Here is a 26,891-nt window from a genome sequence, read left to right as displayed (position 1 = left end):
TTCTCATCTCTGGCCCCCGATGCCTCCAAGGTCCATGCCAGGGTCTATGTATGCACCAAAGAGGTCCTAGCAATGAGTCCAGACCAGTGCAAGGCTGGCAGAAAGTGAAGGGCTTCCATCAGATCCTTAGTGAGAAGTTTATGAATTGTGAACCTTCTTTAAGTGAAGGTGAGCTGTCCTGCCCCGTCAGAAGGAACAGACTTGAAGGAGGCAGAACTGGAGGCAGCATTAGGCTGGCCTGACCCTTGCCTTCTCCTTCACCTGAGCATTAAGGCACTGCCTGGATCAAGGCCTGATTTAAATGCACATAATTCATAAAAACATTTTATGGTTTGCATGCCAGTCATCCCTCCAGCCAATCCCAAGTCTAAGGTAGGGCAGGGAGTGTCAGGCCTATTTTGCATCTATCAAAGTAAGACCTAGAGGGCAGAATGACATGCCCAGACTCACTCAGATGGTTAGCTACTATCCTGGGGACCTGCCAGCCCCAGGGAACTCTTGACACTCTTCCCCATCTGTCAACCTGATACTTGTAAGTACATATGAGTTGTCTGCACCCTGATGGTAGGACGCAGAGCCATGATGAACAGCTGAGATGGAGCAGGGCTCAGGGTATCGGGAGCTTCTAGAGGAAGTTGGGAGAACTTACCTGGATTTCTGGAGAGAGTCATGACAATGGCCCAGCAATGAAGCCCAAGCATATAAGTGGAAAAGGGGATGGACACCCTGTTACTTGCTAAGAGATGCAGTGACCACATATGGTGGTTTGCTTGGTGCTCCAGTGACAAAGATCCAGCCCAGGCCGTCTCCCTTGCTGTTCCCTCCACCTGGAATATTCTTCTCCTTCACCAGCTAAAATGCTGCTTTCTCAGAGATGCTTTCTTGGCCACTTTTTCTAAAATATCCACCCTTCCCCTGGGTTTTTCAAAGACACATCACGCTCGTACTTTCTCATATAGCACTTACCCCCATGAGACGTTAACTTATTTCACCCGCCCCAACTCCACTTTCTTTATAGACTATAAATGACCTTGTTTGGCTTGCTCCCAGTGTCTGTGAGAGTGCCCCATACACAAGATTAAGCCAAGATATATTTTTGGATGAATTCATGCATGCACGGGTTGGTAGTAGTTGGGTTTGGGGTGAGCACAAAAGTCCAGCCCCATAAATCCAGCTCATTTTCCAGATGTAACCTCCAGTTTTACATAGATAAGAACCAGTTTGGCTTCTGTAGCCTGAGTCACCCTTCTGGAAGCTGGGCCTGGCTTGGCACCAGTCATCAGCCAACCCACCTTCTAGGGGCTGACTGGCCCGGGATGGGTGTGTGGGAGGAACTGGCTCCCCCTCTTATCCTGCTTAGGTTGCTGGGAAGGAGGGGTAACTCCACCCTGGGAGGGTCTGTGGCACAGGTACTGCCTGAGCACTCCTTTATATGGAGCAGCTCTGTCTGGAGCAGGAGGCTAAGAAGACTGCTGAAAGCCTTCCCATGGCTTTAGGTAAGCTCTTTGCAATCCTATTTGTCCATTTGAAAAGTGGGAGAGGAAATGTCTGTCTCTGGTGTATTCCCAGTGCTGAATGCTAAGTACCTGGTGCTCTAGGATTCTCTGGAAGACCTGGACCCTGGGAGACGACAGCATCTCTGGGAGACTCTCTAGCTATGCTGAGGCAGAAGGGGTGTGACCATTATGAGAAAAGTCACCAGAACCCTCAAGGTCTGTTGGTCATTTTCCGCTGTTGATAGAAACAAAGAAGTGGGTGAAACATTTCTGTATAATGAAGGAGAGAAGAGTGTGCAACTTGAAAGTACTGTAGCACACAGCCCTCATCTGCAAGGTTGAGTGACAGAGAAGGGTGGGACTGCAGAGAATTAAAGGATTGGTACTAGGCAATGCCAACAGATAGCTGTCATGAGCATACAGGTTCAGGTGGCCACAACTTTCATATTTAAGAAAAGCCAGATACTATCTGTGGTACTCTGATTGAATATAACAGAGGCAAGCAAATAAAATATTCGGCCTAACAGTTTGTCTTCTTTGCTTTGAATGTACGTGGGGCAAAGAATTAACATGGTAGGATTGTTGGTCTGAAGACTTGGTTTCTAATTTGAGTTTGGGACTTCCTGAGCAGATTGCTGCTCCTTCCTTTCTTCCTACTCTTGGTTTCAGGAAGAAGCTGGCAAGCCCTTTGAAGTGTCAGGGACACATGAATAGCCAACACTTTCATGGTGCTTGCTACAAGGCAGGCACTCTGCTAAACTATGTAGGTGGCTTATCTCAGTCTTTACAATATCCCTACAAGGAAGGACCCTAGCGTTCACATTTTCAGAAGAGGAAGTGGACTGAGAGAGATTAAGTAATTCGCCTAAAGCCAGACAGTCAGTATTAGGGGAGAAGCTAGAGTAGGCTGTGGGTGAACCACTGAACCACTGCACGGTGCTACAAGGCCAGAGGACTGGTGAGACCATAGAGCAGAAGTCCTTTGTCCTGAGGATTAACAGCAAATGCTCCCCCTTCTCCACAGTGGATGTCTTGATCTCTAGTGGAGGGTATTAAAATCTTATCTTATACATATTTAAATGTTGTAAAGTAGAATGACATGGTCACTTTAGTACTGGACTGAATCATATTTAAAAATGGTTCATTCCAAAATATTTTGAACTGACACACAAAGGCAGGTGCTACATGCTGCTAAGCATAAATTGGGTTGAATTCATGAAATTCGTGCAAGCAAGCCTGGTGTGGACACCACACTCCCTTGAAGAAGGAACCAGAAACTCCATCAAAAACCAAAGTAATGGGAGGTTCCAACTGTGGCCAAGTCGAGAGCATAGCTCCAAGAAGTGAGAAGTTAGATGTGTGGTTTGTTGGGAGACCTGTGAGAGTGAGGGCAGGGCAAAGATGTGCCATTCGCTTCTCTGGGCCTCTGCTTCTTTATCTCTGCACCATGGGGGTCCCACCACTCAGCTCACAGATGGCATGTGTAAAGAAAGAAGGGAGGAAGAAGAGGAGAAGGCAATGTGATGTAAAGGACAAGTTCTGTTTAGGACCGAAGGTTGAAGTTTTAAGCTACTAGATGTTAACAGTATCTTGATTATGTAACTAGAAGAAATTAAAGAAATTAATGATAAATAGTTTAACTTAAAATTAACTTGACCAAAATGAGTCACTGATGGATGTGATGAATTGTTATATCTACTATGGTTTCTTTCTGAGTGGGAAACTCATTATAGTTTTTGGATACTCTTGTATTACGTATCTATCCATCCATGCATCCATGCATCCATCCATCATCCATCCATCCATCTGTCATCCATCCATCCATCCATCCATCATCCATCCATCATCCATCCATCATCCATCCATCCATCCATCCATCCATCCATCCATCATCCATCCATCCGGAAAGGTATACTCACTGAGGCAATCGTGACTACAGTTTGTGACATCAACCATTAGAATTGCTTGTTCATTTTAAGGGTTAGCAATTTAGAGTGACAATCAATCATCCTGGCTTTTCAAGGATTGAAGGGTTTGCTAGGATAGTAGATCTTCCAGTAATAAAGCTTTAAAAAGTCCTGGGCAAAAACCAAGGCAACTTATCATCCCTAGTCCATAATCAGATAAAACAGCTTTCTCTATAAGTTATACAGGGTTTAGAACCATTCTTTCCTTGCTACCCAAACATCTCATACCTTCCAGCAATTTTGAATTAAGTAGCTGTTCTATGAAGTATGAGTTCAAACTAAAACGAGCATTATAAGAACCAAGTTCTTGGGGCTGGAGAGATGGCCCAGCAGTTAAGAACACTGGCTGTTCTTGCAGAAGACCCAGGTTAAACTCCCAGAACCCACATGGCAGCTAACAACTGCCTAACTCCAGTCCCAAGGGATCTGGCAGTCTCTTCTGTCCCCCACAGGCATTGTAAGATATGGGTGCACTTACCTACATGCAGGCAATAGATGCATACACATAAAAATAATAAATGAAGTATAAGAAAGAATAGCGTTCTTGCTTATGTTAACCCTGCAATGATGCTGAGAAGGAAAATGGCTGTGGGCTCTTTGGCAGGACTGTACTGTGGGAAAGAATGAGAAACCCGATTCAAGTCTTAGCTTCACCCAGCACCTGGAGCAAGCTATGTGATCTTTCTAAACCTTGAGTTCCTTTTCTACAAGGTGTCGATGAGCACATTCCCATGGTGGAAATGGGCATTATGATGCCCACCTTTCACTAGAGGCGATCTGTGTGAAAGGTGTAGCCCAAGCTGGGAGACTGAGGCACAGCAGGCAACAGCACAGCTGTTTCCTCTCTCAGAGTTCCTGCCCATCTCCGTTTTCTCTTGTCTTGTGAAATCAATCATCCAGCCAAGAAGGAAAGAGCAAACATGTACGCATGACAACTCAAGAGAAATTTACAAATGATGACTTTTAATGCAGATCCACATTAAATGTGCACACAGTAGAAGCAGAGGTCAAGAAGACTTGACCTCAGAAAGGATTCGGAGGAATCTTCCTCTTTGGATCTTGGAGGAGAGTGAGCTTCTTACAAACTACTGATCCACAATAATTAGTTTATACCTAGTCTCCTGAGTGACCTTCACCACCAGGAGAATGAATATGATCGACCTGACATCATTAAGCTAGAGGGCAGCTTAGGTAGTGATGCCCTGGAGAACAGGGGTCTCCAAGCTTGACCTGCTGCCCTAGGGAGCTTCCAGCAAACCACTGGATGTCATTGAGATGAACTAGGGTACATGACAGGGTGCAGATGGACAAAGAAGACGTCAGATTACACTGTAGGGATTGTATGTGTTTTTCCATTTCCTCTTTGAGCTAGTATATTTACCCATGACTTAGAAAGAACAACTGGGGTATTTGGGCAACTATTTCAGTAAAAATTAACAGTTTGGACAACGCTGTCAGTACTGTGTGGTGTGTGCTCTAGCACTCAGCCATTCAGGTGTTGGCTGAAGGCTACGAGATGACATCATTGCATTGGGTGCATATGTGTCCACCCAAAGTCATATGCTTACATCTCACAGATAATGCCTGGGTGACACCAATACAGCTCCAAGAGTCAGACGGAACAATGTCTGTACTCGGATTCATTAAACCTTTCTGGTAACGTGGATTTATCAATAAGGATTGCAAGGAGAATGGGGCCGCAGAGGAGTTGGTATTGGAACATAGAGGATGATTTTGCGTTGGAAAGAAGGAAAGACAGGCAAATCTTCCTGCGTCTGTGAGGTGTTGGAGGTGGCAAGTTGTGATTATCCACAGCTTCTGTCAGCTCCCCATTCAGTGCCATCATGTTGGTAGCTTGAAATCATTCTTTCTGGGAGTATTTACACCACAGAAATTGGAAAATATTATAAATAAAATCTGCATGGAGGGGACACACTTGTTAAACATTTCAGGCTCAGTCACAATTCCCATTTAAGTCTGATCCATCTCCTGACCCCAAGATAATCTGAATAAAACAAGCCTGACACTACCTACTACCCTCCAATGTGATTTTAAGATATATCCTAGTTCCTTGCAAGTAGTATTAAAGGCCTTCCCTGCTCTGGCTTACATACAACTTTTCAATCACTTCTTCTTTGTCTACCCCAAACACCATGCAAACTCCAGCCATCCTGAGTGCAATAGTTAATATTGATTGCTAATTTGATAAGATCAAAAATCATCCAGGAGACAAACCTCTGGGTATGTCTGTAAGGGTGTTTCTAAATTGGGTAAATTGAGATGGGAATGCCTAACCATTTGTGGGCATCACCATCCTATGGGCTAGGGCCCAGGACTCAACAAAAAAGAAAAGTGAGCCGAGCACCAGCATTCATCACTCTCTGCTTCCTGACTGTAGGTGCAACATGACCTCACATTCCTTCCACTATGCTTTCCCTACCATAATGGACTGTACCTTTAAATTGTAAGCCAAGTAAACCCCTTTTCCTGAGGATGCTATTGTCAGGCATTTAATCACAGACGTGAGAAAACAAACCAATACACTGAGTAATAAGAATTTTTAAAGTTAGAGGCTGGAGAGTTGGCTCAATTGTTAAAAAACACTGGCTGCTCTTGCAGAGGACCTGGGTTCTAGTCTCAGCACCCACATGGCAGCTAACAACCTTCTGTAACTCCAGTTCCAGGGGATCTGACTCCCTCTCATGACCTCTTTGAGTACTGCACAATATGGGTCCACTTACACACATGCAGGCAATAAACTCATACACATAAAATAATAAATAAAATATAGTTTTAAAGAATTTTTAGAATTAGATATCAAGTTCTGTCTATGACTTCCATTTTTCAGGGCCAACCCTCCTATTATAAGTAACTGGAAAAGGTAGATAATATATATTCCTGAAAGATCTGTTTGAAATCATCAGAGAATGGCCAAAGCTATAAGGAACTGTAGTGTCTCAAGGTGGTAGAGTCCAGCATTGGGGATTTTTTTTTCCTCTGGAGCAGCTATAAGCTTCAAAATTCTGTAGCTGCACTTGGGGATGTAGGTCAGTGATAGTGCATGCCTTTAGCATATGTGAAACCATGGTTAAATCCCTATTGATCCTCTCCTCTAGATAAGCATGGGTCTTCAGGCATTGGTCTCTGTTGGGAGAGTAGGGAACAAACTGATTAAAAATTATACTTTATTTTCTTTTTAGGAAGAAGGGTCCTGATAAATTTCATGCAATTTGGGTTGGCATCCTAACCTTTGGAGTGTTAGCAGTGATTCAGAAATAGAATCACCCTCTCAAGTACCCAAGCCCATTTATAAACCATCTCAAGTCTTGCTTGGGTAAAGGTCACCTGGGACTGCAGTGTCCCTTGGCCCTGTTGTCCAGCAGGAACAAAATGATCCACCTCAGAATGAAGAAAGAGTTATCCTCGGCCTTGAATAAAATAGTTTTGAAAATATACAATGTCCCTAAGTAAATAAAAAATGTAGCCAGATATGTTATATTAGTCAGCTTTGTGTTCATGTAATAAGATAACTGAGATAATTAGCTTATACAGAGAAGGGAATTAGCTGTCCAAGGTTTTGGAGCCTCCAGTCCAAGATTGAATGGACTCATTGTCTTGGGCCTCAGTGGGGTATCAGCTTCAACACTGGGGAATTCTCCCTTCATCAGCCAGGAAGATCAATACACAAGGGACCCCAAATTCCCTTCAAGAGCATGCCTCTAATGACCTAAGGATCACTCACCTCTACCAGTCCCACCAAATGCCAATAGCACCACCCTGGGGACAAGCCTCTACCACACGGACCTTTGGAGGAACATGTATTCAAACCATAATATATGTGCAAGACAGCCTGTGCATTAAAGAAAAACAGACATTAGGAAGAGATCTGGCAAAGATTCAAATAACGGAAAATTAGCAGAGGTAGCCTTTAGACGGCCCATGCGGGGCTTGGGAAATGGCTCAGTTGGTGAAGTGATTGCCAGACAAATGTGAGCATCTGAGTGCAGATCTCCAGCACCCATGTAAGTAAGACACTGGCTATCACATCATGAGCCTGTAATCCAAGCAGTGGGCAGGTGGAGACAGGAGGCTCCCTAGACCTCACTGGCCAGTCCGTCTAGCTGAATGGATGAGCTCCAGGTTCAGTGAAAGACTCTGCCTCAAAAAAATAAGGTAGAGAGTGATTGAGGAAGACACGCAACATCAGCCTCGGGCCTCTGCACAAACATTCATACAGCACCCCCTAAACACATATACACAAACATACAAATATACACATGCATAAACAAATAGGTCCATGTATTTATAATATACCTAAAAATTTGGAAGTATAATATACATAAAGATTTAGAAGATGAGATTGAAATTTTTGAAAGAAAACTACAAACTATACAAAAAAGGAACCAAATGGAAATCCTAGAACTGAAAGTTATAATCAACTGAAATTGAGAAATAACTAACAGTTATTAGACACTTCCCATGTGGCCAGTACTGGACTTAGTATATTATAATCATCAACAAAAGACATTTTTGTGAAGTTGGTTCCTCCCTGTACCCTTTGCAAAGGAATCTTAAGCCCTGCTTGTCCACGTGTGAGCAGCTTGATACCTGCTGTATCCTCACATCTGACTTATTACATCTCCCAATATGTGTAGATTGGATTTTCTATCTCCCTGTCTCAACAGAGCCTTTTAAAGCAGGTCCTGACCATTTTTGTTATCATTAGTGTCTAGGAACACTAGTACATCAAAGGCACTAGAGCATACTTGGGATGTCCAAATCTCAGAGGGAAGTCACCAGGTGCTGTCTGGGAGTCTGCTGTGTGCTGTGGTCGTTAAGCTTTGTTCAGAAAGCAGAGTTGGAACCCAATCTCCAGAACCGAAAACAAGGGTGGTCAGAGACGTTCTGTGGGCAGAATTCCCAAGAACACCAACAGTTTACAAGACAAACAAAGACTGGAGTTATAGTCAGAAGGTGAGGAAAGAGAGAGAACTTCCCCCTTCCTCTTCTTTCTCCCCTCCTTTGGAGTAGAAGAAGGTGTGGGATTAGCACAGGAAAACCAGGAGGTTCAGGATTCAGGGACTGGAGCATGGTTTAGTACATGGAGGAGGAGGATGGGTTTGTGTGCAGAATAGAGAAGCTGGATGTATGGGACAGGGTTGCAGGGGTTATGGCACTGTGACTCATCTGTCCCACTTTACCTGGGGCAAAGAAGCATGTGCAATCACTGCTGTTTGAGTAATTCCCACATGTCAGGGCCAGAGCTAAGTGGAGGTCAATTTAATAGCAACCCACGATGTGGCTTCTGTTATTAGCCCTGTTTAACGGATAATGAAACTGAGAGCTAGACAGTCTCAGCACGTTTATCTGGAGTAACCCAGCTCAGAAGTTATGTGGGAGGACTGAGACTAAAGATCAGCTTAAGTCTCCTTCCCTGAATATCCTGGAAGCCTTTGGAAGGGTGATCATGGGGAAAGGCACGTGCCAGGGAAGTCTGGGAGACCAGTGTTCCTTCGTTTTGAATTTGGGTTGAGGTCAGATAAACATTTACTCGGGAGGCACAATGTGGGTAGGAGTTTGCTTGGACCAGTGTCTAAGGCAAAGGCCAGTATGAGTCTCCTCCATCCACACTGGGAACTCACGTCTCTTCCTCAGTCTTTAAGCAGGTTTTTCTGGAGAATACTGATTTAAAATTCTAGGACAGCTTCAGAAGTGCCCTAAGATAAGCTGGAGAGAGTCTGTGATGGTGGGGTGTCAGCTGCTTCCCCTTTCAGCAGGTGTGAAGACAGCAGTCTGTACCTGGTGACTAATAAAACCTCCAGAAACTTCAAACCTTAATTCCACAGTTACTGGAAGCAGCAAATAACCAGGCAAGTTTGTACACATCCGTGCACATCCCTCCTTCAGCCAGCTTCATGAAAGCGATTCAAAAGGAACAAAGGCATGAGCGAACAGAACGGCCCCTTGGCCCTCACTGATAGATATTATTTCTCTACAAGGATCTGAACAGAATGTGTACTTGTCATTTTGTGTCTCAAAACAATTGTCCAGTCTTACAACAGCAGAAATATTCCATTTGCCCTAAAAAGAAGAGCTTTTTAAAGACTTGAGGTGTGTTTCATAGCTTCCGCTGTTAAAAGATTTACCTCTCATTTGGGCACACTCTGGATTTGGGGTTGAAAATAAAGTCAAACTTGTCAAAAGTCAAACTTGTTGTGGTAGGATGGCTTAGTGGAGTGGGTAACAAGAACTGGATTCATGGTTGTATGATTGTCACTAACAAGCTCTGTGACCGAGACCAGGTTCTTTCCCCTTACTGGGGCTTTCTGGGCCTCTTTTAAATAACAATAGGTTGGGATAAAATGACCACTATGCTCCAATCCAGTTCTGAAAACACCATACCTGGCCTCCTGCCCTAGCACGTCCCATCAAGTGGATGACATAAAAACTCTATTTACCTTTGTATAACTACAAAATAGGAATATCCTTGCTGTCTAGAATATTGTATGAAAGTAAGTTAGTGTTTATTATGTCTACCTTGATCCAACACTTAACTAACTTCCTTCCTTCCTTCTTTCCTTCCTTCCTTCCTTCCTTCCTCCCTCCCTCCCTCCCTCCCTCCCTCCTTCCCTTCCTCCCTTCCTCCCTCCCTTCCTCCCTTCCCTCCTTCCTTCCTTCTGAGAATGAGGAGGCAGAAACCAAAATGAATGAAATATCCTGTTCAAAATCACGTGGATGGCACTGGATGTGGCAGAGGAGTCTGGACCTGTTCCTGAGCAAGTGCTTCATTCACTCCACTTCCCAGACAGTGGCTTGGAAAGAGAGTTATTGTTTATTAAAGCACCTCTGAAAGACGCTGGCTTCAAAGATCTGAGAGAGAGGAAGACAGCTGGTTTTAAAGCGCACTCTTGGGAGTGATTTCTTTCTAGATCAGGGGTCAGCAAACTTCTAGGCTAACTATGACCTGTCCTGTGTTTTGTAAATAAGGTTGTGTTGGAGCATAGTTGGGCTTTCTGGCTTATGGATTGTCTACGGGTGATTTTGCATCATGACAGCTGAGCTGAGTAATTGTGTCACAGCCTGGAAAACCCACAAAATACCAAATATTTACTATCCAGTTCTGGACAGAATGTTTGTCAGTCCTTTGTCCTGAGTCCAACAGACTATCCCTCCTCCAAAGAACACAGTGAGGTGAGACTATCCTTTGTGCCAGGAGCCCTATCACTTTGTTTCATGATGAAAGGGGGACATTTCTGTTCAGATCTGTTTTGTAAAAAAAAAAAAAAATGTTAACAGACTCACAGTACCTGTCAGGCAAATAAGGGAGAGATTGCTTTTTATTGTGCTATTCTTCCCAGGAACACCATGAAGGGGAAATAGAAATCTCAATTTTGGGGAAATTACACAGCGTAAGGGGGGCAGGGGATCGGTTACAACATACCATTGCGACACTCAGCAGGGTTGAAAGTGACAACAGCAAGGGTTTCTCTTTTTGGAAATATGAAGGTATTTCCGCTTCTGAGAGTGGGACTCAGTGACAGCAGCACAGCCGGGTGAATGACTACTTTCTTTATAAGCAGCCGCTCTGAGCCTGAAATGGCAGTCTCCACTGCCTTGCTGTGGCTTCAAGATGGAAATCTGCAGGACACCCTACAGTCACCTAATCTCTCTCCTTGTCTTCTTTCTGTTCCATTCAGAGGCAGCCTGCACCCCTTCTAGGAGAAGACTCTGCAAGATGCAAGCCTTCAGGTAAGGCTCTCTGAGGGTATGAGGGTGGATGGGCCACGGAGCAGAGACACATCTCAGGCTGCTGCTGGTTCTGCAGGGTCTGGGAATTCGGATTGGGATGTGAAGGAATATCCTTGATTCAAGAACAGCTTGCCATATGTGCTGTCTTCAGGGCTTGTATTTTCAGATATCCTGGGTATGGACAGCAGATCGGTCAGCTGGGCTTACATTTCCAGACATTCAAAAGCCCAGTGAGTAGTGCACAAGAATCTAGAAGTGATGCAGGCTTTTGGGTCTAGCAGAGTGAGATGTAGTAGCAGGACATGACCCAAAGGCTCAGATCAACAGCCTACAGCCTGTATCTGTCTCGACTTGTTGGAAGATCTCACTCTTCTGGAGCCTCAGTTTCCTCATCTGTAACCAGGGTTTAATGATAATTCCTTGCATGCCTTACAGGGTTGTTGTGAAGATTAAATACATGAATGGTACTGTAAACATGTTCTGAAAACTGTAAAGTGGTTTAAAAAATGACTGTATGTTTTAAAATTGAGTTAGGGGCCTTGGGACACGTCATCAGCTCTGTAGTAAAAATGGCAGACTCTTATGTTGATAAAAAGTAAGTAGATTGCTGGTGCACGCTGTTTATCCTTGATTTTCCCTGGGAGTGAAGTCTGTGTTAGGCTACTTCCCCTTGACCCTGTCTGCTTTTTGCCTAAGGCTGTGGACTGGGACTCTGAGTGTAAGTCTGTGTATGTATCCCAAGACCACAGACCCAGAAACTGTCTGCTTTGTGAGGTTTTCCTCTGCATCCTCTTATCAGCCCCAGTAGAGGACCTAGCAGGGCTATTGAATCCCTTCAGTCTGAGATTCATCTAGGAGCAGAGACCAATCTCAAAAAGTCAAATGCTCCCTCACACATGCAAAGTCCTTGGTTTGTCTATCATTCTGAGTTAATGAGCTTCTCCAAGCTACCTGATAAGGCAGGTTCTGTCAGCACACCTGGAAGGTGAGGAGATGAGGCACAGATCCAAAGTCATGGATCTTATCACCACAGTCTTATCACCACATCTTGCAGCTCCCTACACCTCTCAGCCAAAGGGCCCCTTCACCAGGAAGGCTGGGAGTGACAAACTGACCACTGGGTGAGCTAGAGAGGAAGCTAACTTGTGTCCAGGGGCAGCTGCCCCTGCCAGACCCAGAGCAGGTGATTGGTAGATGAAATAAAAGTTCTTATCGACAGACTTTCCCTCTCTAAGACTCAGAGTAGATCAGCTGCAAGACGTTCTGAGCTTGAACTGCTAACACTGTGCTGCGGTGGCCACTAGTCTCAGGTGGCTACCTGAATTTACACTTAAATGCATGAAAATAAAAGAAAATTGGAAAAAAATTGAATTCTTCATCATGTCACCCACAATTCAAGACCTCAACAGTCACATGTACCTGGTGGCTACCCTATTGAGCAAGGTGGATGTAGAACATTATTTCATCACATGAGGCTCTGTGTGATGGTGATGCTGAAGTCGGAGGGGCTATGCTGGGAGTCTGGGATGGGGGGGCATGTCATAACTAGTACTGGCTTTAGTCTTTTTGTCTGTATTATGGGATGCTAAATACCACACCTCTGGCAGATCTGGATATAAACTGGGTGACTGAGGAATTCAGAAAGGTGCTGTACTGTCTACTATGGTTAGGTCTTCTTGTTTTTCAGAATCTGGGATATAAACCAGAAGACCTTCTACCTGAGGAACAACCAACTAATTGCTGGATACTTGCAAGGACCAAATACTAAATTAGAAGGTAAGTGGATGACGAAAAGGCCCATGTGTGGGCATGAGGTCACGTTGCCCCTGGAGTATGTGCATCATGCTTCACCCCTCCAGCAGTAGGTGATGTCCTAATCTCAGCTGAGTTTGAAACTAGAGACATGACCCCTAGAGGGCATCGATGGGGGAGGCCTCAAAAGGGTAGGGAGAGGTAGAGTCTGGGTAAAGAGCCACCGCCTACACAATGGCCCAGGGACACAGCTAGGAGGAACAGGGGCTGGTAGGCAAGACTGACCCTTCCCTTCCTTCTGTGGTAATAGGCCATCCATGTCTCTGTGTCATATTCTAGCCTTGCCTAGAGTTTGTGCACCGCTGGATGGTGTCTCATAGTACGGATACTGTGGACATCACCCTCATCATGTACTAGTTCACACTCCAGGCAAGCTAGATGAACTTAGAGGCAGTTCACCCACTATTCTTCAGTGTTCTTTTTATAAGATGAAGGCAGTTAGTTGGCAGAATTTGAGTTTCTTTTAACACTTGTGTTTGAAGTTCCCACATCCCCGTTTGAGTGTAGAGAGGTATTATCTCCATCTCTCCACCTTTCCTGAAGCCCTTTCTCTATCTCTCCTGACTTAGCAAATATGAGACTTGCCTTTCCTGTATTTCTAGTAATTCCCCTAGGAAACTCGCTCAAGCATAGGGAGGCTGAGATATTTATTGCTACATAGGGAAGAACAGGTGGAAAAAGTGGATTATAAATTCACAAGTTTTCTGACGTACCACCCATGACTTTGTGGGCTGCTTCCTCCTGGTCTATGAGCAGCATGTCTGTTGAACAAGAGCACAGGTATTCTCAGAAAAGTGAGGGAAGGGCAGGTACAGTGTGGAACAGAGTCTAGAAAACTTGTCCTTAGGAGTAAATAGGTAGTGTACTTGGTTGGATCTTTTGTATGGATGCGGACCAGGAAGATGGAGCCTTGTCCTTCCATCTTGGAATTTTAGCTGGGAGAAGAAATATACCCTGGGTCTCTTCCCTACCTCTGCCTCTCTCTTCCTGACCTTTTCCTCTGCTCTTCTCCAGAAAAGATAGACATGGTGCCTATTGATCTTCATAGTGTGCTCTTGGGGCTCCATGGGGGGAAGCTGTTCCTGTCTTGTGTCAAGTCTGGCAATGACATCAAGCTTCAGTTGGAGGTAAGGATTTGCTTTAGGTATAAAAACACTCTAAAACCCAGTGGCTTAAGACAATCAGAGGCTGTTCTGATTCTGTGGGTATACTGGGATGGAGGGCCCACTCCATTCCACACAGAGGAACATGCTAGGGTCTCTTCTACAGCTGTTTCCACAATGTGCTTGGATGGTGCTGGGTGTCGAGGTAGTTTTTATCCTCCAGTCCCTCCTTCACTGGTCTCTCAGCATCCAGTAATTACCCTGAGCTTCTCTGCAGGATGGTGGCTTTTTTTCATGAGATACTACTACAGAAAGACAGGCCTTAATGTGAAAGCACTTACTAAAGTTGTACTTGGATGAACCTATTGACCAAAGCCTTTGACATAGTTAATTTGGACACAGTGTAGAAAGGTGCTGCACAAAGATTTAAACTCTGGAAGGAGACATTGTTCCCAGAAGTCTACTTCTGTGACACCATCACAGGACCTGAACTACCATGGGTCACAGTTTTGCTCTAGGACTTCTAACCCACTTGGACCTACCCTCTTAAGCAAGGCCAACTCCCAGGACTTTACTTTTCTGATCCTCATCTGTGTTACTAGTTGGTGTCCCATCCAGATCCGTGTCACTCCTTTACATATTCAACAGTAATGGGCTGTTCAGTCCCAGGAAAAGGCCTTTTCTCAGGGGGGCACATGTGGGAGAGGGAGCTGATTGCCTTTTCTGAGAAAATAAAGATGGCTAGAGTATTGCATGTGGCACATCCTATGAGCCTTGAGGCTCTCTGCCACTTCTCTACCACCCCCTCTCCTTGGAAGAATCAGACCCTGACAGATTACTGACCTCCATGGCTTTAGCCTCTGCTGATGGGGCCTTGTATTTGCAAGGCCTACTGTGGCCGGATTTTCAGGGCAAGGGTGACCGTTAGTATCAGTACTATAACTGTGGTCTCTGGCCAGGTGTCCAGACCACCAGTTCTCAGAGGGCCAAAACCTGGTGAGAAGTGTTGCAGTATTGCAGTGTATCACAACACCCCCTCACACCTGACCATCTCTTATCTCTTGCTCTTCAGGAAATTAGCATCACTGACCTGAGCAGGAACAAGGAGCAGGAGAAGCGCTTCACCTTCATCCGCTCAGAGAAAGGCCCCACCACCAGCTTTGAGTCGGCTGCCTGCCCTGGCTGGTTTCTGTGCACAGCATTAGAGGCTGACCAGCCTGTTGGCCTCACCAACACTCCTGAAGAGTCCATCAAAATCACAAAGTTTTACTTCCAGGAGGACCAGTAGTACTTCCCAGACCTATTCTTTCCCACTCCGAGGCCATCAGTGACTCCAGGGGCTGCCTCCTCATCTTGGCCATTGTTGAGGTCTGAAGAACAGGGAGGACAGTGTTGGGAAGCAGAAGAGCCCTGGTGACCTCCACACTGCCTCCAGAATGATCTTTCAAGTTGGGTCATGACAATTTGCTCAAAGCCCTTTCCTGTTGCTTCTGCACTTTGGGTCAAGTCTAGAACTCTTGGTGGCCTAGACGTCCTCTGCTCCACTTGCTTTCCTTGTCCTCAACTGTCCTGTACATCCATGACTCAGATCTGTTGGGTCATCTGCCAGCCCCTTTCAAATGGCTCCCTCACCCTCTTTTACCAACCTGTGGTGATCCATAGGGAAGTGTTTTGGTTCTTATTCTTGGTCGTTGTTTGTTTTTGCTGCTTGGGATTCAATCAGGGCCTCATGCATGCTAAGTATGTGCTTTGTCACCAAGCTACACCTGCAACTCAGGGGGAAGTTTTTAAGGACCTCATGATTATTTTTATTAAGCCAGCCTGATTCAGTGGGAAGACAAGTTCTTCACGTGGAAATTATGTCTTATTTTCTTTTCTTTTGGTTTTTTTGTTTGTTTGGATACAGGGTTCCTGACCAGCCTGGGATTTGCTACGTAGACCAGACTGGCCTCGATCTCACCGAGATTTGCCTGCCTCTGCCTCCTGAGTGCTGGAACTAAAGGTGTGCGCTACCACACCTGGCAGAGTTTGACTTTTCTGAGAGGGACTGGAATGAGATGGGATTGCATTTGTAAAGTGATAGTGAGCATGGGAAAGTAGGTAGTGATTTTCCCCTTCTTTTTCAATGCCCCCCAAATTGTAAAACTTAAGTTAGTGGACTGTTTGTCTCTATCATCTTTTTTCCTTTCCAGAACTTTCCCAGGCTTTCCCTGCTCTGTCTGGCCCAAGTACCACAGTGTCCACGCCAGACCTCTCACAGCTGCCTGCAGAAGTTTCCCACTCTGCACTATGCAAATGTGGCCCCCAAGCCCTTTCAGATATGGTGAGGGATGGATCCACAAATTACTTCTTGACTGTTTTATCACTTCCAACCCTGAAACTTGTGTGGAAGTAGCTGTGTCTCTGTCTCCTCCGCTAGACTGTGAGTTCCGAAGAACAAGGAGTGTTACTTGTGTGTGTTTTGGGTCGCTGCAAGGCTGATCACCCGCATTGGCCCTTAGCAGGAACTAAATGTGTGTTGTATGTGCTGGGTGGAAACTTTCTTACTCCCCCCTGTGACTTTAGCTCTATTTTACAATAAAACATTGAAAATGTCTGCATTGTTGGCTATGACCACGCCTTCAGCCTTCCGGGCATAGGTAACTGGGGAAATGGGGAGGCCACTAGGTTTTTCTCACACGACAGTTAGGGCACAGATGTCGCCTCTCTGGGAGTCTTCCTCCTCATTGCTTCTCACTTCCTGGGTAACAGGAGAGCAAATATCCCTGCCTATAAAATGTGGAGTAACATTATCCACAATGAACCCATCAAATGGAAACAAGCCAAATACCCATCATTGAAGAATAAACATGCAAGTCATGGATCTGCACCCAACTCAGCATTCCACAATGACAAAGACAATGACTAAATCACAGCCAGCTTCACCCAATGCAATGGATAACTCTTACAAAATGTGGGATTCAGATGTTTCCATTTCAAACAGCAGTTGACAGGTTAATAACAAGGAGGTAAAACAAACACTGAAATGAATCCTGGAATCCCATAATCAAGTTCCAGTGTCCTATTTGGTATGTGTGCTCAGGATGAGCTAGCTAAAATCTCAGGGACTCAGTTGTCCCATCTCTACATGCAAATAAAGCTAAGGTAAAAAGTTGCGTTACTGCCCTTAATCTCTATGAGAGCCCTCTCTGATGAGTTGGTTACTGTTATCAATGCTGCAGGAGTCAGTACACAAGGACTCGGCTTCAAAACATTGTTGTTCCAAGTGTGGGCCATAGATTGGCAGCAACATCACTGGGGAATAAAATGGAGGCTCCCCGGCTTCACACCAGACTTACTGGTTTAAGAGCTCACCTTAACCAGGTCTCCAGGTGAGCCACACAGGCTAAAGTTCGAGAAGCATAATTTTCCAATGCAGCTTTCATACAGTGTGGAAGCTCTAGCACACTTATCAAAATGATTAGCATAATTAGAAGCAGAGCCTGTCCTTTCTCTCCATCTCACTAGCCCTTTGGCCATGCCAGTGCCTCCTCCTTTTCTCTGCTTACTTTGATTTCATGTGTTCTGTAAAATATTCCAAAAGGAAAGCTTAGACCACCACAATTCTGCCATAGTGTCATCCCAACACATCTCGACGTTTCTATTTTCTTCTGTGTCTCCTAAGCACCATCATTAGTGCCTGGAAGAGAGTAACTACTCGGTGGTTGCTTGGCACATTGATGGACAGGCCACTCACACAGTAGGAATTTATGGATTTGAGTGGACTGAGGTTTTAGACCAGGGAAATTTGGAAGAAACTCAAAAGCAAGAAAAGGGCTGTGGAGGCACCCAGGCTTCAAGGAATTTGGGGGTTGAGTAGAGAAAAGATATGACCACCAGGTGGCAGTTGCACACACAAACTTTATTGGACTAAGCTCTTTCGGGTTTGGGGAAGGTCCCTCAGCGCAGGGCAAGGTGGTAGAGGTGGGAGGTCTCACACAGAAGGAGCAGAGGGTAAAAGAATCCCCAGGGGAGATGGGAGTTGATGAGGAGGTTTCCGTGCCTACAGAATACCTCAGGGGCACAGTAAGTGATCTCTGATCCAGAGAACTTGAAAGGAAACTTTTGTTGTTGTTGTTTGGGGCTTACCCCTTGCCTTGGAGTTATTCATAGAATGTGTACATTGGGTATACTTTCATTGGAGATGTAAATAAGACAGGCTGTCAGTGGGCAAATATCTGCTTATTTAGGCTATATAACAACAGGGTGTGAGATCATTTGAGTTTGGTGTTGAGTAGGGTTCAGAGCTCTTGGCTTGAAGGGAAGAAACCAAGAATGTAGGTGCCACAAAGGCCATCTTTGACTCATTTGTAGGACACAAAGAATGGGCCATGGTGAGGAAAAGCAGACCTTGGTAGTGTGTTCAAGGGACGCTTTTGCACAATTTGGAGGCAGTGAAGGAGTAAGACTGGGAGTCAGGAGGCTTTCAGGTGAGAGAGAAAAGAACAGGAAAAGGACCTAGACACACACCTAAGAGGGACTTTGTCTTTTTTTCTCGCCTCTAGACCTGACCAACTATAACACCACAGAATTACAGAAAACGTAGTTCAAAAATCTAAACCCGAGTCAGGCATAGTGGTGCATACTTACAATCTCAGCCCTCAGGAGGAGGATCATGAGTTAAAGGCTAAACTTGTTGCATAGAGAAAATCCAAGTGAATTTGAAGCTTTCTGGCTTTCACAGTCTAGTCAGTGTTCCTACTAAGGACAGGAGTGGCCTTGTTTAAACAACCTTGGCTCCTGGGCCTTGATTCCCTCACTCATGAGACAGGATTAGATTCTATCAGTGTTATCAGACTCACCTTTACAATTTCTTATCAAAGGATGTAATGCCTGACCACTCACTCCCCACAAAAATTTTGACTTAGTTGGTCTAGGGGTGGCTGGGGGTGAGACAAGGACATTAGTATGCCAGGACTAACACCCCAGGGAGCCCCAAGATTAAGTCTTCCCAGCTGCTCCTGCCTGGCAGCATCTGTTGACACAAAGGCTGGGCTGGCCTATCACTGCCGGAAGGTCTCCTCACTAATTCAATTCTACCCTAGGCTCATTTGGGCTGAAGGTCAGAGATAAGTACTTGGCTAGTACGTGTGAGGTCCTGGGGTCCATCCCCAGTACTGGAGTGTGGGAGTGGGGACATGGCTGATTCTTTACTGGACATGTGGTACACACCTGTAATCCCAGCACTTGGGAAACTGAGGCAGGAAGATTGTGAGTTGGAGCTTGTCTGGATACACAGTGAGACTGTCTCCAAAATTCTGGATACACAGTGAGACTGTCTCCAAAAAAAAAAAAAGAGTGTTACCAGACTTAGGGATCCTTGCCTGTGTACTATAAGACAGGTTTGGTTACCTGTCCTCAATAAGCCAATTAAAGAAGTCAAATTAATAATGAAAAAATAGAAAAATACTTATTCGATGTGGCCATATTGGAAAGAGGGACAAAGGGATCCAGTGACTCCCCAAAACAGTGAGACTGTCTCCAAAAAAAAAAAAAGAGTGTTACCAGACTTAGGGATCCTTGCCTGTGTACTATAAGACAGGTTTGGTTACCTGTCCTCAATAAGCCAATTAAAGAAGTCAAATTAATAATGAAAAAATAGAAAAATACTTATTCGATGTGGCCATATTGGAAAGAGGGACAAAGGGATCCAGTGACTCCCCAAAATCTGTCTTTGGGGGCTCTGACATCCCCAAGTCCATCTTCAGGGGCCCTGACATGAGGGTAAGGTTTAAATAGAAAGTGAGAGATATGGATAATAATAAAACAGTCAGCAAAGCTGTGGTCTTTGGCCCACCAGGGTCTGCTCCAAGTCTCTCCTGCAAGATCATCTGACAAATTATAACTCTTTCTCTAGGAGTCAAGCTTCTTTTCTGGATGCCCCCACCTAGGAAAGGGCTTCAGCCATTTCTTCTCCTAGAAGGAGATTCCCGGGGAAATTCTATTGTCTTGGGACCAATTCTTTCAATAGTCTGCGAGCCAATGGGGGAGCATAGTGTCTCTTTAAAACACACCTATTTCTGCCAGATAGGTTACAATAGGCTTGTCACTCGTCTACTTTCTCAGTCATAAGGTTGGCTAAGACACTTGGAGTTTAACTCTTTTTTTTTTTTTTTGGCATATGACGTAAAGTGTGTCATAATAGTAGATGCTAACTGCAGATTTTTGCAAATCTTGGGAAGACCAAATAATTTTGTTTTTCAGTAACTATGGTATCCCTAAGCAAAGCTCAACATGTTTGATATTAAAACCAGATATCTCAGAAAAGCATGGGAAGCTTGTGAAAGAGACTTGGGGATTCAAACCTGACAAAGTTGAATAGAGGGATCAGAGGCTTTGGGATTGTGCCTAAGACCTCCGGCTGCTTCAAGCACATGGGGTCAAGTAAAGTTCATCAAGTGTCCACCAGAGGGCAGACTTCCATATGTGCCCGACATTCTGCTCTGGAAGGAACTGTGGGAAGACAAATACTGTGATTATCTCCCTTCACCCTCATTCTGGCGAAGGTCTGGTCTTTCAGACTCCGTAAGGAAAGCCTGGTTTTTACACTCCACGTTTATCCTCATTCACCAATCAAGCCAATTAATTACTTACCTGATAAAAACACATGTGAGGCACAGTCCCTGAGAAGCATCCAATAAATGCCTGTTCTCCGAAGCCGGAGACCCAAGAAACCCCAACGAGCTTCTGGCTCTGCTTTCAAGTCCAGCCCCTGTGATGCTGTTTCTTGCTGAGGACTGCTTACCTGACGGTGGACTCAGGTGTGGAGTTCATCTTCCCTTCCTCCCTCCTCTGCCCCCGGGAACGCACACTCACCATGTCAGAACTCAATGTTGAGGGTCATCCACACCAGCTCCCAGTAGCCCACTGTCTTCCAACTCTGTGGGCACCTGTAGCTCACTCAGTCCTTCATATATACGACATTGCTGACATCTTTCCAGGCATGCTTGTTTTCACTTTTACCTGAGTACTTTAAGAGAGACTAAGTAAGCACTCGATCTTTTGCAGCCTCTGGAGCAGTCAGTCACTTATCTGAAAAGGACGAAAATGCCTTGCTTACATATTCTGAAGTACAACTGCCCATTCCCCCGCTTTTTGGCATATCCCACCCAGAGATCCCCCTGGATTCCTCTTGTATCGGGCCCTGCACCCCTTGTCACGGAGGTCCTTTTGGCTCACGTGATCTCAAATAGCATTCCACTTCTGAGAGCTTCCTGTACTCCTCTGACTGTCTCTTCTGTACTTTTTTTTTCTATTACTTTTTAACAAGCTGTATATTAGTTTGCTTATTTAAGCCATTTTCTTACTACATTTGTGTGTATGTGTGTGTATGTGTTAAAAATAAAATCTGAGGTCCAAGTACCCCATACTGCACAAAACACATGAGGACAAAGCCAAAGTAGCCGTGGCGAGGCAGCTTTTCCTTTTGCAGAAGGGTGCATCGTACCATTTTGATTAAGCAAGCACAGTGGAACTGGAAGCTGAATTGGATTTTATCCTAACTCAAGAGTATTTTGTCTTTTCCCCACTGGCCGGAATCTGACCTCACAGTCTTTCTGGGTTGGGTACTTTTAAAAGAATCCAGCCAGTCGTGGTGGCACATGCCTTTAATCCCAGCACTCAGAAGGCAGAGGCAGGCGGATCTCTGGGAGGTCAAGGCCAGCCTGGTCTACCTAGTGAGTTCCAGGATAGCTGGGGCTACAGGGAGACCCTGTCTCAAAAAGAGAATCCATGCAGGGCTGGAAAGGTGACTCAGCAGTTAAGAGCACTGGCTGTTCTTGCAGAAGACCCAAGTTCAATTCCCAGCACCCACATGGCCACTAACAACTAACCATAACTTCAGTTCCAGGAAATTTGACATCTGCCGGCACTACAGGACATGGGTGCACTTACATACATGCAGGCAATATACTCACAAAATAAAAATATACATAAAAATAACAAATAAAATATTTTTTAAAAAAGAAGCCATGCAAAAGTAATGAAGACAAAGGGGAAAGGGTAGGCAGCTCTGGACTGTCAAGTTCACATTGGGGATACAGCAGGGCCTTTGCGTAAACAAAAATTTTACAAGGTGGGATGATTACAAACTAGCAATACAAAAGTAGCATTCCTGGATCATTCTTTTGATATAAAAAAATTGAATTCTTTGTATTTCCCTCCTGTGCTTGTGCTTGTGTGCTTGTGTGTGTGTGTGTGTGTGTGTGTGTGTGTGTGTGCATGTATGCTGGTGTATATGTACATGTGGGGGTGTATGCAAAGGTGTATCCACTTCCTATGGAGTCTGGAGGTCAAGACCATCCGGTGTCTTTTTCTATCATGTTCCACCTTCTTTTTTAAGGCAGGGTCTTCCATTGAACCTGGAGCTTGCTGATTCAGCAAGACTAGCTGGTCAGCAAACCCCAGGGATCCTCCTGTCCTGACCCTTTATCCCCTAAACCTAGTGCTGGGACTGAAGGCATTCACTGCTACACCAGTTAATTTGGGGGTGGGGGTGGATACTAGGGTTCTGAACTCAAGTTCTCATGCTTTCGTAGCAAGCACTTTACCAACTGAGTCATCTCCCCAGCCCTCCATTGGGGCAAAGGTATTCTCTAACATCAGTGTCTGATTATAATTCTATAGCCTTCACTGAGCATCAACTATATTTTAGTTCCAGGTGCTGAAGATAATCCTAGGCGGTCCCTTGTAGGGAGCAGTCATGAATGGAAACCAATAAACAAATGAGGTTAGTAGGATTTTTAACGTGGTTGTTACGTGCATTTCCAACTATTGTCTTCTTTGGGTGCTGCAGGGTGATATGGTTTGAATATGAAACACAGGCTCATGTTTTGGACACTTGTTTATTGGCTGACAGCACTGTTTAGGGAGTCTGTAGAACCTTTAGAAGGTAGGGTCCTGCTGGTGGGCCTTGGGAGGGTCCAGTTCTGTCCCTGGTTCTGGTCTAGTTCTGTTTGTAGTCACCCACCATGTGCACTGCTTGACACGATCCTGCTGTTATGACTGGGCTGCTTCTCCACACCTTCAGAGCCAAGATGGACTGAAATCCCCTCAAAAGGATGAGTCCAAACAAGTATTTTCTTCCTTAAGCTGCTTCTGCCAGGTACTTTGTTACAATGCCAAGAAAGTAGCAAATATAGGCCCAGCACTCAAGACTGAGGCAGGCGGATATGGAGTTCAAAGAGCACCTGGGCTATATAGTACGACCCTGTCTCAAAAGCAAAGCACACACACACAAAATGTAATGAAAGAGACTAGAAAAAATACAAGTAACAGTTCCTCAAGAATATAGACAGAAAGTTTTAATAAAAGTCTAAAATGTGTATCCTAAAATATTTTTAAAAGCAAAGCCAAGATGTACTAGGTTTTATTACATGAATACAAAGTTAGCTTAACATTAATCAATATAATTCACCACATTTACAAAATGAAAAAGAGAAATATGAACATCTTAATAAAAGAAAACACAACTAATAAAATCTAAAATCATTCTTTTTTTTAGTGTGTGTGTGTGTGTGTGTGTGTGTACATGCATGTGTGGTCAGAGGACAATTTTGTGGAGTTGGTCTTTCCTACTTTACAGGAGTTTTGGAGATCAAATGGGTGGTTAGGTTTATACAACAGATAATTTTCCCCACTGAAAAGATTTCAATTTGATAAAGAGCATTTATAACATGCTTTCGGGCAACACTGTTCTCAGTGAAATACTTAATACTTTTCCCCGGAGACAAACGACAAAGCAAAGGTGTTCTCTGTTCATAGCTCTATTCAGTATTGTACCAGGGATTAACAAACAAAGAAAAATGGATTTTTTAAAAAAAAAGGAAAGTAGCTAACATGGTGAATCGGGAAAATAACAATTCCTTCTCTTCAGGTAGAATATAGCCTGTGATGGTTAATGCTTATCACCATCTTGACAAAATTTAAAATTTCTTAAGGAGACAAGCCTCAAGGGGAATGCCTGTGAGGGATTATCTTGATTGAGTTAAGGTGGAAAGACTGGTCTTAACTGTGGGTAACATTATGGACTGCAAAAAAAGGAGGAAGCTAGTTGAGCACAAACACTTATCACTCTTTGCTTCCTGACTAACAGCCTCAAGTTTCTACCATACCTCCCCTGCTGTGACGGATGGTACCATGAAACTGTGAGGCAACATAAACCCTTCCTCCCTTAAGTTTGTTTCTTGTCAGGTATTTTGTTACAGCAATGAGAAAACTAATACAAGGCCCAAGGATGTGGACTGCTCGTCTCAGTGTCCACCAAGATTATGTTAAGGAAGCCTATGAATCCCCCCACTTCTCTGTGTCAGCCACACAAAGCTCGTAGAGAAAGGTCGGTGGGGTAAACTGAGTAGGATGAAAGAGGCCAAAATGATGAACAAAGGGTTATACCAGAGGCAGCATGGGTCACAGTTAAGGCTTCACTTGAGATGTATTGCCCTACAGCCCACTAACTCAGCACCCCAGGACTGTCTCATTTCCTGGTTCTTTGTTCCCCATGACAGCTCTCTATAGTGGTCAGCTTCTAATGCTCTTCTTTCTCTTTCTGTCTTTTGGGAGGAAGCTCACATCTCTCACCCTCCCACCACCCAAGCAGGTCCTCAGTGCATTTTGACTCTCCAAACAGAAGATCGTGTGTTCCCTAGAGAAACAGAACTGGAAAACTACAGTTCTGGCCAGATATGGAGACTTAACAGCTATAATCTGAGCACTCAGGAAACTGATGGAGGAGGAATGCCACGAGTTTGAGGCCAACTTGGGCTACAGGGGGAGAGGAGATAGCTTAATTGGCAAAGTGCTTCACATACAAACATAAAGACCTAAGTTAGAGTCCCAAAACTACAGGCTGGGTGTGCTAGCACACCCTTGCAGTCCTAGTGCAGGAGAGGTACAGACATGTGGATCTGGAGCTCAGTAGTCTAGTCTACATGATGAGTACCGGTGCAGTGAGAGATGGTGTCTCAAAAAGCCAGGTGCATTCTTATTCATCTGAGGACAGCTGAGCTTGTCCTGGGGCCTTTACACTTCTACACATACACACATGTACCTGTACATACAAACATGTACCTGCACATAAACATGCACATATGCATGTACAACAAAAAAAACTTAGAATAAAATAAAATTATAGCTATTCTTATTATCAGCTACATCCCTTTCATACCACAATAAATCTCCCCTAATTTCTAAGACGCTCTCTCAGGAAGATCTGTGAGCTGAGCTAAGGGGAGCCAGATACAGACAGAGCTGGAGTTCAGACAACTAATTTGTACATGGAGAGGGACGAAAAGTCCCTGTTTTGAAGTCCAAACACTCATTTCTTAGCTGGATGATGCTGAACAAACCTTGTTTTTTTTTTTTTTTTAATTCGTTTGGAATATCGATCATCATAATGAAAGAGTTTTGTGTAAAAGTTTGCTAAAGAAAGTTCCATAAATGTTACAACTCAAATGTCACCAGGTATCTCCAACCTGCGGATCGTCTATCTTGGTCTCACCCTAGTTCACCCTGGTTTTACTGCCCTGTCTCATGCTCCTATCCAGTATTTCAAGGATGAGCCAATGCAAGGAAGTCACATTTTTCATCAGCCTGACCCTTCTACCCCGTTCTTCCTCCCCTTCTTAATAAATTGTCCCAGGACAATCTCTATAGATTGCTTCCCATCCTTAAAGGGTCAAGTGTGTTCCGAAGGAGAAAACCTTTTTCTGCAGGGCTTGTACCACTAGGTGGCACCTTTGTCCTGCAGGCACTCAGCTGCTGATGGTCCTATGGGGTAGGAGGGTGAGGAAGCCAATAATTGTTTCAAAAGACAAACAAGCAACATTTGTTCGGTACTGTACAGTGTGATGACAATTTAGAAATAGATCCAAAGGCAGTTGGGGGAAGTGTGGCCTGCGTCTTCTGTTCTAACTGTGAGCAGCAAGGTCACCTCTTTGGAGAAGGGTTTTGGCTTTGCCGATGATGAATAATCAAATAGCGTCACTCTTTGCCCCTAACAAAGGATCCACCTGCCCTAGATGTGTTCCCAAGCGTGCACCTTTCCTAAGAAAAATTCACTGATTCTTTGAAATAATAGTTTTCCAAGCCACACATCTGCTAGTTGTTTTTGCTCTTGCTATGTGATGGTGGTGGGAAGAGTCACTTTGAGTTCTTTGTTCGTTTTTGTTGTTGTTGAGACAAGGTCTCCTTATGTAACCCAGGCTGGCTGCTGTAAAACTCGATCCTCTTGTCTCAGCCTCCCAAGTGCTGGCATTACCGGCCTGTGCCACCAAACACCCAATTCCTGTACTAAATTTTTAAGGAGCTTAGGAGCAAAGGTTAGTTCCAAGGTCTGACTTCTCACACCTTAGAAATGATCCTCCCAGAAGTCTCTGTAAAGAAGAATTGCTATTGCGGAGCCGTGCAACACAAGCTTGTGTAACGGGTTCACCCCCCCCCATAGTAAGCCTCAATTCTCTTTCCCCAGTGAACTCAGAAACAAACAAACAAATAAACAAACCCCAAAACCAAAATAATAGGATAACTATGATTTCCCAATACGGCTTCAAGTAGAAGCTGAGATATTAAAATTAGACAAGATTTCAGTTTTTCTTCCTTTTAATATGAAGTCATTTAGTGCCACTATGAAATCCATTCACTCAGGGCCTCCAACAGGGGAAAATGTTTAGACTCTAAGTGATCAAAAGCCTTGGAAGGATTTTATGCCAAAATGTCAAAGGATTTGG

At 44.5% G+C, this 26,891-nt stretch overlaps 1 protein-coding gene across 3 annotated transcripts; it reads left to right on the top strand.

Moving 5' to 3' along the window:
* The first annotated feature begins 1,477 nt into the window (after positions 1 to 1,477).
* On the top strand, positions 1,478 to 16,723 carry Il1rn (interleukin 1 receptor antagonist). Of its 3 annotated transcripts, none has more exons than XM_029556681.1 (5): positions 1,478 to 1,496; positions 11,161 to 11,212; positions 12,900 to 12,988; positions 14,039 to 14,151; positions 15,200 to 16,723. In XM_029556681.1, exons 1-5 carry the CDS (start codon positions 1,487 to 1,489, stop codon positions 15,413 to 15,415), a joined length of 480 nt encoding a protein of 159 aa, XP_029412541.1. In that variant the 5' UTR covers positions 1,478 to 1,486; the 3' UTR covers positions 15,416 to 16,723. The 3 variants fall into 3 exon arrangements, with proteins under 3 accessions (XP_029412541.1, XP_029412542.1, XP_008852377.1); XM_029556682.1 differs by lacking the exon at positions 1,478 to 1,496 and adding an exon at positions 10,912 to 11,016; XM_008854155.3 differs by lacking the exon at positions 1,478 to 1,496 and having other exon boundaries at positions 11,024 to 11,212.
* The last annotated feature ends 10,168 nt before the right edge of the window (positions 16,724 to 26,891 follow it).

This window comes from Nannospalax galili, unplaced genomic scaffold, assembly GCF_000622305.1.
Source record: "Nannospalax galili isolate Female #2095 unplaced genomic scaffold, S.galili_v1.0 scaffold1267, whole genome shotgun sequence".
Lineage (NCBI taxonomy): Eukaryota > Metazoa > Chordata > Mammalia > Rodentia > Spalacidae > Nannospalax > Nannospalax galili.
The sequence above is the reverse complement of the archived record's forward strand: the minus strand, read 5'-3'. Positions and strand labels throughout refer to the sequence as shown.

Bases quoted from the DNA above. Each gene is read 5' to 3' on its own strand.
- Il1rn (XM_008854155.3), top strand. From the start codon at position 11,094: ATGGAAATCTGCAGGACACCCTACAGTCACCTAATCTCTCTCCTTGTC. The intron at 11,213-12,899 runs GTAAGGCTCTCT...CTTGTTTTTCAG, and splicing joins TGCAAGATGCAAGCCTTCAG to AATCTGGGATATAAACCAGA. The intron at 14,152-15,199 runs GTAAGGATTTGC...CTTGCTCTTCAG, and splicing joins ACATCAAGCTTCAGTTGGAG to GAAATTAGCATCACTGACCT.